This window comes from Oncorhynchus mykiss, chromosome 3, assembly GCF_013265735.2.
Source record: "Oncorhynchus mykiss isolate Arlee chromosome 3, USDA_OmykA_1.1, whole genome shotgun sequence".
NCBI classification, from domain to species: Eukaryota; Metazoa; Chordata; class Actinopteri; order Salmoniformes; family Salmonidae; genus Oncorhynchus; species Oncorhynchus mykiss.
This window is the reverse complement of record NC_048567.1, coordinates 76535842-76549195: the sequence shown is the minus strand read 5'-3', so window position 1 is coordinate 76549195 and position 13354 is coordinate 76535842. Positions and strand designations below refer to the sequence as shown.

At 49.2% G+C, this 13354-nt stretch overlaps 1 protein-coding gene across 1 annotated transcript in view; it reads left to right on the top strand.

Annotated features, from left to right (window-relative positions):
• Nucleotides 1–13354, top strand: part of LOC110520604 (tensin-1) — a 337260-nt gene that overhangs the window by 308268 nt on the left and 15638 nt on the right. The window contains 6 exon segments of the mRNA XM_036975231.1: nt 663–840; nt 1075–1425; nt 1427–2466; nt 3519–3605; nt 6007–6138; nt 6571–6666. Of these exon segments, the coding sequence (XP_036831126.1) occupies nt 663–840; nt 1075–1425; nt 1427–2466; nt 3519–3605; nt 6007–6138; nt 6571–6666 (1884 nt within the window).

Genomic DNA, 13354 nt, shown 5'->3' with positions numbered 1-13354 from the left:
TCATGTGCTCTTTTTCAACCTCTCTTCTTGGCCTTTATGTAGTGTTTGCTTCTAGTAGAGGCAGGAGCAATACGATCTCCTTACTGGATGAGGGTTCTAGGAGAGATGTTTGACTTGGCTCATGAGATGTGGGACCCCTCTGCTTTGTTGTTCCTTCTATGCTGACTGTTTCCAACATTTGAGTAATTTAGCAGACGCTGATATCCAGAGCGACTTACAATAACAAACAGGGTTAGATGCTTTGCTCAAGGGCACAGACAGATATTTAATCTAGTCGGCTCGGAGATTTGAACCAGCAACATTTCGGTTACTGGCCCAATGCTACTAACGGCTAGGCCAACTGTTTCAGCGTTGACACACACACACGCGTACGCAGGCACGCACACACGCACGCGCGCACACACACACACACACACACACACACACACACACACTGTTTTCCCCAAAGTACAGGATGACTTGATTTCAAAGCAAATCTATAATAATGAATTCAGTAGGTGAAGAAAACAAAGAATGTTTGAAATGTAAAAGATAAATGATCATGGTAGCATGTTTACAAGGACAGTGTCACTGTTTAGGGGGGAAGTGAAGCCAGCATTATCTTTGCGACAATACACACTGTAATGAAATCAACCTTAATGGCCAACTCTGTATCTCTTCAGAGCCGTTGAGCTACGTGGAGTCAGTGGCCAGATCCGCTGTGGCCGGTGGGGGACCAGCAGGACCCCCCGTGACCCTCACCCCCCCAGGATGGACCTTGGCTAGGCAGACGAACCCTGACCCCTCCCCAACCCTCAACCCCCTATTGTCTAGCTGCAGCCCCATCCACAGATCAGAGGGGTGAGTACTAAAAGAAACAACATTAAGTCATACGGTAGATTAAATGACATTAAACATACACTGGTTCCAGTACATGATATTGATAAGGAGCCAGTGTTCCTGAATTAAACTACATGTTTACAGATAGCAAGGGACCATAGATATTATTACCGCATGTATTTAATTCTACTGTAGGCATCTTTGTAAACGCTGTGTTTCATGAATGTCTCCCCACCCCACCCCTCGCTCCATCAGAGAACACCCGTTGGCTGACAGCAGTGCGATCATCCCCTCGCAAGCGTCCATTGACTCCAGCTTACGCTCCTTTCCTTCCGAGGGCACGTATCCCATCCACTCCCCCACCCCTATCCCCATTGCCACTCCCACCCCATACCTCCAGGCCCTGGGCTCCCCATCTCCCTTCCTTCAAGCCCTGGGAACCCCCACCTCCTCCTACCTGAGCTCCACCTACCCCACCCTGTCTTACCTGTGTTCCCCCACCACCACACCCTCCTGGGACCTGGGTCACAGTGGCCATATGGGGAGCTATGTCTCCCCGGACCCCAGCCCCCCCCCCGCTCCAGCCAGAGGCATCTGCCCGGGAAAGCCTTGTGGCCATCCTCCCCTCGTTAAGATCAAGAAGTCTCCACACACTGCATCGTGACCCCAACACCTCATCTAGCATCCCCTCCCTTCAACATCGGCAACAGCCCACCAATCAGTGCAGCCCTGTCATGGGCCACCAGCCCGGTCCGGCCAATGGCTTTGTGGAGTTTGGGATCACTGGGATGGTAATGACAGGCAGTCCCGTGTTGGGCCGCCACCACTATAACCCATGTGTGTCCCAGGGGACACAGTCTAGCCCAGTGCTGAGCCAACAACCGTCCCTGATGCAGGCCTCCCAGGACAGCCCCATGCTCAGTTGCCAGCCCTCCCTCACCTACAGCCAACCCATCCAGTCCAGTATCCAGAGTAGTCCGGTGCTGAGCCGACATCCATCCCTCACCTACAGCCAACCCATCCAGTCCAGTATCCAGAGTAGTCCGGTTCTGGGCCGACATCCATCCCTCACCTACAGCCAACCCAACCAGTCCAGTATCCAGAGTAGTCCGGTTCTGGGCCTACATCCATCCCTCACCTACAGCCAACCCATCCAGTCCAGTATCCAGAGTAGTCCGGTGCTGAGCCGACATCCATCCCTCATTCACCAGCAGGGCAATGGTAGTAGTCCTGTGCTGGGCCGACACCCGTCCCTCGGCCAGATGTCACAATGCAGTCCAAGTCTGGACCGACACCCAATGCTGCATAGTAGCGGCTACACCACCCCGGACGAAAGGCAGGGCACCCTGTCCCGTCAGAGCTGCTCCTCTGGGTACAACCCGCCCTCCACGCCCTCCTTCCATGTCTCCAACGCGGGCTATCTGGACGAGGGGATAATGATGGGGGTACGGCAGGGCAGTCCGGCCCCACAGGCTCAGCCCCAGCTACCGGAGAAGAGGCGAATGTCCATTGGGGAGAGGCCCAACGGGGGGCTCTCGTACGGGACACTGAATGGGAAAGTGTCCTCCGCCATGTCGAGTGGAGGCAGCACGCCCAGCACTAGCTACTTTCATACACTGCCAGACTTCTCCAAGCTTAACATGACTGGTAAGACCAGCTTGAAAACCCTCTTAAAACGTAGCTACTGACGCAGCAAAGAGCATCCCCAACTAGCACAGACATCCCTAGCAAAACAGGAAGTTAAGATCAGTGTATTTTCAAGGACGATATGTTTTTTTAAGTGGGTAATTAACATGAAACTAAGCTGATTTTACCATCTCATAAACAATATTTTTTGGGGTAACTTTTGATATGGTGTTTAGCCACAATTGAGTTTTTTCGAAAAATTGTTGCCCGTTGCATTCCTGAAGTATAATTACACTAGTACCTAACTACCTAACTACAATGTAAATCCATCTGTTTTCCTACTCTAGTTTTTCAGTGAAACCAGATGAAGTGATTAGTTCTAGTAAAGTATAGTGAGGTAACGTGAATGCGGTCATACTCCAATGGTTTTAGCCGAGCAGGAGCTCAGTTGGACTTACTTCTCTCTGTAAACACATTGCAGACCAGATGAGGGTATGAATGCACTCCAAGGCAGCCCAGCCAGACCCAGATGCTAGTCTGAGATAGAACTGGCATCTGGCCCAGAGCCTTGGTCGGCGGCCATTTCTACGTCCGCAGTGGTTTCACAGCTCCATTCTGTGTCATACTGAGTATACTGACAGCAACTACTTATATGGTCGCAGATATAGATACTGGCTTGTTTGCGAGAGTTGGCTCTAGGAGGTAACTCGCTAATAGCGCAGATTGACTAATCTCTACACAATAAGGAGCTGATTTCAGTTGATTTATAGATTATCTTTGACGGTTCTTGGTCAGGATGACCCACGTGAAGCATCACTGCTGCTCTCTTGGTCCAGGTCTCTCTTGAAAAATAGATGCCTATCTCAACCAGACTAACCTGGTTAAATAAAGGTTAAATAAATAAATCACAGAGACCCAAGACTTGATTCAATGTAATGTGACATGCAGCATTCACGCAGTATTGTTCGTATAAACATACCCTTTTAAATATGGCCTATCAAAGGGTTACTGTGGAAATGCCAGGTAAGTCGACATGTCATGGTTTCAACACAACTTCTAATTTCTTGTCCTAGATGGGAGTCCAGAGACCAGGCTGAATGTAAAGTTCGTTCAGGATACGTCCAAGTTCTGGTACAAGCCTGATATCTCCCGTGAACAAGGTGAGTGTGACTGTTGTCATGGGGGAAGAGATTAAACGTAACAATAGTTATCTTATCCCACTAGTTGTTCTTCTAGCTAGCATAAGGCCTATCTAAGATCAAATGTGGCCGAGAATGTTCTTTATTTAGTTAACCGTGAGATAGTTAGGATGTGTGTTTGATTTAAACCCTGTTGGATCCACCTGACACATCCACCCTGACACACACATACATTTTATTGTGTTCTATTGTGTTCTATTGTGTTCTGTTGTGTTGTGTTCTGTTATTTTCTGTTCTGTTGTGTTCTGTTCGGTTCTATTGTGTTCTATTGTGTTCTGTTCTAATATGTTGTGTTGTGTTCTATTCTATTTTGTTCGGTTGTGTTGTGTTCTAATGTGTTCTGTCCAAGTATGTTCTGTTGTGTTGTGTTTTATTGTGTTCTATTCTGTTCTGTTGTGTTCTATTGTGTTCAGTTGTGTTGTGTTCTGTTGTGTTGTGTTGTGTTCTGTTGTGTTCTATTGTGTTCAATTGTGTTCTGTTCTGTTGTGTTCTGTTCTCTTCTATTGTGTTCTGTTGTATTCTGTTCTGTCGTGTTCTATTCTGTTCTGTTGAGTTCTATTGTGTTATTTTGTGTTGTGTTCTGTTGTGTTGTGTTCTGTTGTGTTCTATTGTGTTGTGTTGTGTTCTATTCTGTTCTGTTCTGTTGTGTTCTGTTCTATTGTGTTCTGTTGTATTCTGTTCTGTTGTGTTGTGTTCTGTTCTGTTCTGTTATGTTGTGTTCTATTGTGTTCTGTTGTGTTCTGTTCTGTTGTGTTCTGTTCTATTGTGTTGTGTTGTGTTCTGTTTGGTTTCTGTTCTATTGTGTTGTGTTCTATTGTGTTGTGTTCTGTTGTGTTCTGTTCTGTTGTGTTCTGTTCTATTGTGTTGTGTTGTGTTCTGTTTGGTTTCTGTTCTATTGTGTTGTGTTCTGTTGTGTTCTGTTGTGTTCTGTTCTGTTGTGTTCTGTTCTATTGTGTTGTGTTGTGTTCTGTTTGGTTTCTGTTCTATTGTGTTGTGTTCTATTGTGTTGTGTTCTGTTGTAAGGTCACTGTGAGGTCACTGCTGTTGGCCCCCACATCTACTTCTGCTCTCTCCTTTTGGATTACATCATCTGTGTTAAACACAAGCACATGCTCTGCTGTATTGACATCACACATTCAGACGCACACACACACACACACAAACGAAAACACACAGGCACACACAGAGACACGCACTCGCGAACAGACACACACAGACACAGACACACACACCATACGTACTCAATTAAGGCCCGGGAACATCTGCATGTGATGTAGCTATATCTGTCTTACTTAAAGTCTTTAAAATGTCATATTTGGACACATAGGGATATATAGAATTGCATGTTACAGACGCATTAAAAGTTATTTTGTCGAATAGACAACAGATTTCTGCTCTCCCCTGTAGTTGCGTTGAAATATGGGATCACAAAAGGCCCTCCTCGCCATGGAAAGTTTCCAATTCCCCTTCCGACTCCCCCTCTCCTCCTTCTCCCTCTTCTCCTTCTCCCTCTCCTCCTTCTCCCTCTCCTCCTTCTCCCTCTTCTCCTTCTCCCTCTCCTCCTCCCTCTCCTCCCTGTCCTCCTCTCTCTTTCTCCTTCTCCCTCTCCTCCCTGTCCTCTTTTCTCTCCTCCTTCTCCCTCCCTCCCCCTCTCCTTCTTCTCCCTCTCCTCCTTCTCCCTCTCCTCCTTCCCCCTCTCCTCTTTCTCCCTCTCATCCCTGTCTTCCCTTTCTCTCTCTTCCTTCTTCCTCCCCCTCTCCTCCTTCCCCTCTCCCCTTCTCCTTCCCCTCTCATCCTTCTCCCTCTCCTCCTTCTCCCTCCCCCTCTCCTACTTCTCCTTCCCCCTCTCCTCCTTCTCCCTCTCCTCCTTTCCCTCTCCTTCTCCCTCTCCTCCTTTTCCTTCCCCCTCTCCTCCTTCCCTTTCTCCTCCTTCTCCCTCTCCTCCTTTTCCTTCCCCCTCTCCTCCCTCCCTTTCTCCTCCTTCTCCCTCTCCTCCTTCTCCCTACCCCTCTCCTCCATCCATCTCTCCCCCGTCTCCCTCTACTTATGCTCCCTGTCCTCCTTCTCCCTTTCCTCCTTCCCCTTCTTCTCCCTCTCCTCCTTCCACTTCTTCTCTTGTCCTTCTCCCTCTCCTCCTTCTCCCTCTCGTCCTTCCCTCTCTCCTCCTTCTCCCTCTCCTCCTTCCCCCTCTCCACCATCTCCCTCTCCCTCTCCTCCTTTCCTCTCTCCTCCTTCTCAATCAATTCTCCCTCTCCTTATATTCCATTTCTGTCTTACATATTCCTTGCTTTCTCCCTGTCCTCCTTCTTACTTGCACCTGCGTGGATACTTGAAGTGGTATTTTATTGAATGTGTATTGCAGCCATCGGCCTGCTGAGAGAGAAGGAGCCAGGGGCCTTTGTCATCCGGGACAGTCACTCCTTCCGAGGGGCCTATGGCCTGGCCATGAAGGTGGCCTCTCCTCCTCCTCCTACTGCTCAGCATTCCAAGAAAGGTACTAGATCACCAATATAACATCACACTGTCCCTGTAACTGATGGTGGAGAACCATCCTAGAGAGAAGGGCTAGGTGTGTGTGTGTCCTATACACACACATACACACACACACACACACACATACACACATACACACACACACACACACACACACACACACACACACACACACAAACACGAAGGGTGAGAATGTTCTGTGTAAACATATTTTATTTATCTGCCAAAAGAACAGTTTTAAATAGCCACTAAGATCATCCTAGAACGTTAAACATGATATGTTAGTGTTTGGTCTGTTGTTGGTTAAAGAAATAAATCATTACCAATATAATAACTGCACTATATAATACTTCCCCATATGAGGTGATGTCTACATACAACTAAAAACGGTCTCTCTGCGGTGTTGTTCACCACTGTGTTGTTTGTCCTGTAGCTGGTGACATCACTAACGAGTTGGTGAGGCACTTCCTGATTGAGACGAGTCCTAAGGGAGTGAAACTGAAAGGATGTCCCAACGAACCTTACTTTGGTGAGTCACATTTAACCCCTACACACATATGCACACGCACACCAGGGGAGGCAAGGAGAGCATTGAAGGATGAGATCGTCCCTCTGACGTTTTGAGAGGGAAGTGGGGAGAGGATGGGTGGATTGAAGAAGACTTTAGAGACGATAGAATAGGACCGGTCCTTCCGACAACAACATGGCATGTTTCTAAGATACGGTAACCAGGGGAAGACTCAATTCCAGACATGAGTTTCATGATGTGGTTGTGGTGACTGACTCTTGGCTGTATTGGTCTGATGACTCTGATCTCCTCTCAGTGCTCTCCCTGTCCCGACGTTCTCCCATCCCATGATGTTTAATCCTAATTATAGGATGGGATCAGTCAAAAAAATTTAGTATGGTTCAAATGCTCTCCTCTCTAATTTCATCCATAGACCGCCTTACGTGCGTTGGTGTCTGTGTGTGTGTGTGAGACGAGTAGTGTGTGTGTGTGTGTGAGACGAGTAGTGTGTGTGTGTGTGTGTGTGTGTGTGTGTGTGTGAGACGAGTAGTGTGTGTGCATGCACGTGTAGGTGTTTAATAAGCAAAAGTTCCTCCTTGTGCCAAAGTGTGATCAAAAATAGCATGTTTCCAGAGGGCTGTGTCTTACGTCAGCTTCATTAAAGCTACATGAGCCAATTCTGAGAAGGTGCGTGGGAGTCTGGCTTTAGCCTACCTCGCTCCAGACCTGGTTTCAAATACTATTTGAAACATTTCAAATACTTTTGCATTTGCATTTTTCCTGCCTGGAATGCCAGATTGGCTTTAAAGTAGTTATAAATGATATTTGTATTTGAACCCTGGTCCGGTAGCTAGCTCCCTTCCCTCCCACAACTTAGCTGTTGTTAAAGGAAGGTCGTTTTTGCAGCCCTTTTTTCCTCAAGTCGGTCCAAGTGTCAAATCTCGATATGAAATATGTATTCACACCCCTTGACTTTTTCCACATTTTGTTGAGTTACAAATTGGGATAAAAATGGATTACATTTGATTTTTATCTAGGCAAAATACTCTGTCATATCAACGTAAAATATATATATTCTTTTTTTTGTTGTGTGTGTGTGTGGGGGGGGGGGGTGATTACTGAAAAATAAAAGACTAATATTGTTACGGTGAGTGAATGAGGACCCAAAAGCGAATTAACATAAACAGAGCTTCTTTAATAACCAAACATAGGTAGGCTCAGATAGACCGGCAGATTCCGACAGGACAGGACAAGGTTACAGCAAACATGACGATAGTCTGGTTCAGGCATGAAACACAACAAACAAGAATCCGACAAAGACAGGAGCAGAAACAGAGAGAGATATAGGGACCTAATCAGAGGGAAAAAGGGAACAGGTGGGAAAAGGGGTGGATGAGGTAGTCAGAGAAGACAAGGAACAGCTGGGGGAAAGAGGGACAGAAACGGTAACCTAGTACGACCAGCAGAGGGAGACAGGGTGAAAGGAAAGGACAGAAAGACACAACATGACAATACATGACAGTACCCCCCCACTCACCGAGCGCCTCCTGGCGCACTCGAGGAGGAAACCTGGCGGCAACGGAGGAAATCCTCGATCAGCGCACGGTCCAGCACGTCCCGAGAGGGAACCCAACTCCTCTCCTCAGGACCGTACCCCTCCCAATCTACGAGGTACTGGTGACCACGGCCCCGAGAACGCATGTCCAAAATCCTACGGACCCTGTAGATGGGTGCGCCCTCGACAAGGATGGGGGGGGGGGGGGAAGACGAGCGGGGGCGCGAAGAACGGGCTTGATACAGGAGACATGGAAGACCGGGTGGACGCGACGAAGGTATCGCGGAAGAAGAAGTCGAACTGCGACAGGATTAATGACCCGAGAAATACGGAACGGACCAATGAACCGCGGGGTCAACTTGCGAGAAGCCGTCTTAAGGGGAAGGTTCTGAGTGGAGAGCCAAACTCTCTGACCGCGACAATATCTAGGACTCTTAGTTCTACGCTTATTAGCAGCCCTCACAGTCTGCGTCCTATAACGGCAAAGTGCAGACCTGACCCTCTTCCAGGTGCGCTCGCAACGTTGGACAAAAGCCTGAGCGGAGGGGACGCTGGACTCGACGAACTGAGATGAGAACAGCGGAGGCTGGTACCCGAGGCTACTCTGAAAAGGAGATAGCCCGGTCGCAGACGAAGGAAGCGAGTTGTGGGCGTATTCTGCCCAGGGGAGCTGTTCTGACCAAGACGCAGGGTTGCGAAAAGAGAGACTGCGTAAGATGCGACCAATAGTCTGATTGGCCCGTTCTGCTTGACCGTTAGACTGGGGGTGAAAGCCGGAAGAGAGACTGACGGAAGCCCCAATCAAACGGCAAAACTCCCTCCAAAATTGAGACGTGAATTGCGGACCTCTGTCCGAAACGACGTCTGACGGAAGGCCATGAATTCTGAAAACATTCTCGATGATGATTTGTGCCGTCTCTTTAGCAGAAGGAAGCTTAGCAAGGGGAATGAAATGAGCCGCCTTAGAGAACCTATCGACAACCGTAAGAATAACAGTCTTCCCCGCTGACGAAGGCAGTCCGGTGACAAAATCTAAGGCGATGTGAGACCACGGTCGAGAGGGAATGGGAAGCGGCCTGAGACGGCCGGCAGGAGGGGAGTTACCGGACTTAGTCTGCGCGCAGACCGAACAAGCAGCCACGAAACGACGCGTGTCATGCTCCCGGGTGGGCCACCAAAAACGCTGGCGAATGGAAGCAAGCGTACCCCGAACGCCAGGGTGGCCGGCTAACTTGGCAGAGTGAGCCCACTGAAGAACGGCCAGACGAGTAGGAACGGGAACGAAAAGAAGGTTCCTAGGACAAGCGCGCGGCGACGGAGTGTGAGTGAGCGCTTGCTTTACCTGCCTCTCAATTCCCCAGACAGTCAACCCGACAACACGCCCCTCAGGGAGAATCCCCTCGGGGTCAGTGGAGGCTACTGAAGAACTGAAGAGACGAGATAAAGCATCAGGCTTGGTGTTCTTAGAGCCCGGACGATAAGAAATCACGAACTCGAAACGAGCGAAAAACAGCGCCCAACGCGCCTGACGCGCATTAAGTCGTTTGGCAGAACGGATGTACTCAAGGTTCCTATGGTCAGTCCAAACGACAAAAGGAACGGTCGCCCCCTCCAACCACTGTCGCCATTCGCCTAGGGCTAACCGGATGGCGAGCAGTTCGCGGTTTCCCACATCATAGTTACGTTCCGACGGCGACAGGCGATGCGAAAAATACGCGCATGGGTGGACCTTGTCGTCAGAGAGGGAGCGCTGAGAAAGAATGGCTCCCACGCCCACCTCTGACGCGTCAACCTCGACAACGAACTGTCTAGAGACGTCAGGTGTAACAAGGATAGGAGCGGATGTAAAACGATTCTTGAGGAGATCAAAAGCTCCCTGGGCGGAAACGGACCACTTAAAGCACGTCTTGACAGAAGTAAGGGCTGTGAGAGGAGCTGCCACCTGACCGAAATTACGGATGAAACGACGATAGAAGTTCGCGAAGCCGAGAAAGCGCTGCAGCTCGACGCGTGACTTAGGGGCGGGCCAATCAATGACAGCTTGGACCTTAGCGGGATCCATCTTAATGCCTTCAGCGGAAATAACAGAACCGAGAAATGTGACGGAGGAGGCATGAAAAGTGCACTTCTCAGCCTTCACAAAAAGACAATTCTCTAAAAGGCGCTGGAGGACACGTCGAACGTGCTGAACATGAATCTGGAGTGACGGTGAAAAAATCAGGATATCGTCAAGGTAAACGAAAACAAAGATGTTCAGCATGTCTCTCAGGACATCATTGACTAATGCCTGAAAGACAGCTGGAGCGTTAGCGAGGCCGAAAGGAAGAACCCGGTATTCAAAGTGCCCTAACGGAGTGTTAAACGCCGTCTTCCACTCGTCCCCCTCCCTGATGCACACGAGATGGTAAGCGTTACGAAGGTCCAACTTAGTGAAAAACCTGGCTCCCTGCAGGATCTCGAAGGCTGAAGTCATAAGAGGAAGCGGATAACGATTCTTCACTGTTATGTCATTCAGCCCTCGATAATCTATGCAGGGACGCAGAGACCCGTCCTTCTTCTTGATAAAAAAAAACCCCGCTCCGGCGGGAGAGGAGGAGGGGACTATGGTACCGGCGTCAAGAGCTACAGACAAATAATCCTCGAGAGCCTTACGTTCGGGAGCCGACAGAGAGTATAGTCTACCCCGGGGGGGAGTGGTTCCCGGAAGGAGATCAATACTACAATCATACGACCGGTGTGGAGGAAGAGAGGTGGCCCTGGACCGACTGAACACCGTGCGCAGATCGTGATATTCCTCCGGCACCCCTGTCAAATCACCAGGCTCCTCCTGTGAAGAAGAGACAGAGGAAACAGGAGGGATAGCAGACATTAAACATTTCACATGACAAGAGACGTTCCAGGAGAGGATAGAATTACTAGACCAATTAATGGAAGGATTATGTCAAACTAGCCAGGGATGGCCCAAAACAACAGGTGTAAAAGGTGAACGAAAAATTAAAAAAGAAATGGTTTCGCTATGATTACCAGAAACAGTGAGGGTTAAAGGTAGCGTCTCACGCTGAATCCTGGGGAGAGGACTACCATCCAGGGCGAACAAGGCCGTGGACTCCCTTAACTGTCTGAGAGGAATGTCATGTTCCCGAGCCCAGGTCTCGTCCATAAAACAGCCCTCCGCCCCAGAGTCTATTAAGGCACTGCAGGAAGCTGACGAACCGGTCCAGCGTAGATGGACCGACAAGGTAGTGCAGGATCTTGAAGGAGAGACAGGAGTAGTAGCGCTCACCAGTAGCCCTCCGCTTACTGATGAGCTCTGGCTTTTACTGGACATGAAGTGACAAAATGACCAGCAGAACCGCAATAGAGACAGAGGCGGTTGGTGATTCTCCGTTCCCTCTCCTTAGTCGAGATGCGGATACCTCCCAGCTGCATAGGCTCAGCTCCCGAGCCGGCAGAGGAAGATGGTAGTGATGCGGAGAGGGGGGCAACGGAGAACGCAAGCTCCTTTCCACGAGCTCGGTGACGAAGATCAACCCGTCGCTCAATGCGAATAGCGAGTTCAATCAAGGAATCCACGCTGGAAGGAACCTCCCGGGAGAGAATCTCATCCTTTACCTCTGCGCGGAGACCCTCCAGAAGACGAGCGAGCAAAGCCGGCTCGTTCCAGCCACTGGAGGCAGCAAGAGTGCGAAACTCAATAGAGTAGTCAGTTATGGATCGATTGCCTTGACATAGGGAAGACAGGCCCCTGGAAGCCTCCTCCCCAAAAACAGATCGATCAAAAACCTGTATCATCTCCTCCTTAAAGTCCTGATACTGGTTAGTACACTCAGCCCTTGCCTCCCAGATTGCCGTGCCCCACTCACGAGCCCGTCCAGTAAGGAGAGATATGACGTAGGCGACACGAGCAGTGCTCCTGGCGTAAGTGTTGGGCTGGAGAGAAAACACAATATCACACTGGGTGAGGAACGAGCGGCATTCAGTGGGCTCCCCAGAGTAACACGGCAGGTTATTGATTCTCGGCTCCGGAGATTCGAAAGCCCTGGAAGTGGCCGGTGGATCGAGGCGGAGATGGTGAACCTGTTCTGTGAGGTTGGAGACTTGGGTGGCCAGGGTTTCAACGGCATGTCGAGCAGCAGACAATTCCTGCTCGTGTCTGCCTAGCATCGCTCCCTGGATCTCGACGGCTGAGTGGAGAGGATCCGAAGTCGCTGGGTCCATTCTTGGTCGGATTCTTCTGTTACGGTGAGTGAATGAGGACCCAAAAGCGAATTAACATAAACAGAGCTTCTTTAATAACCAAACATAGGTAGGCTCAGATAGACCGGCAGATTCCGACAGGACAGGACAAGGTTACAGCAAACATGACGATAGTCTGGTTCAGGCATGAAACACAACAAACAAGAATCCGACAAAGACAGGAGCAGAAACAGAGAGAGATATAGGGACCTAATCAGAGGGAAAAAGGGAACAGGTGGGAAAAGGGGTGGATGAGGTAGTCAGAGAAGACAAGGAACAGCTGGGGGAAAGAGGGACAGAAACGGTAACCTAGTACGACCAGCAGAGGGAGACAGGGTGAAAGGAAAGGACAGAAAGACACAACATGACAATACATGACAAATATATCTTGATTTATGTAAGTATTCAACCACCTGAGTCAATACATGTTAAAACTACCTTTGGCAGAGATTACAGCTGTGAGTCTTTCTGGGTAAATCTCTAAGAGCTTTGCACACCTGGATTGTACAATATTTGCCCATTAATATATTTTTTTAACTCTTCAAGCTCTGTCAAGTTGGTTGTTGATCATTGCTAGACGGCCATTTAAAAAAATAATAATAATAATAATAATAATTGTAATTTTCGTATTATTATAATACTTTTGTACAACTTTTTACCCCTTTTTGGGGTCCAATTGGTAGTTCCAGTCTTGTCCCATCGTTGTATCTACCGTACGGACCCGGGTTTGATCCCAGGCTGTGTCACAGTCAGCCGCGTCCGGGAGACCCATGAGCGGGCACAGGATTGGCCGAGCGTCATCCGGGTTAGGGGAGGGTTTGGCCGGCTGGGACGTCCTTGTCCCATCATGGTCTAGCGACTCCGGGCACCTTTTAGAATGCTGCGCCACTCGGGAGGCACCACCATTTTCAAGTCTTG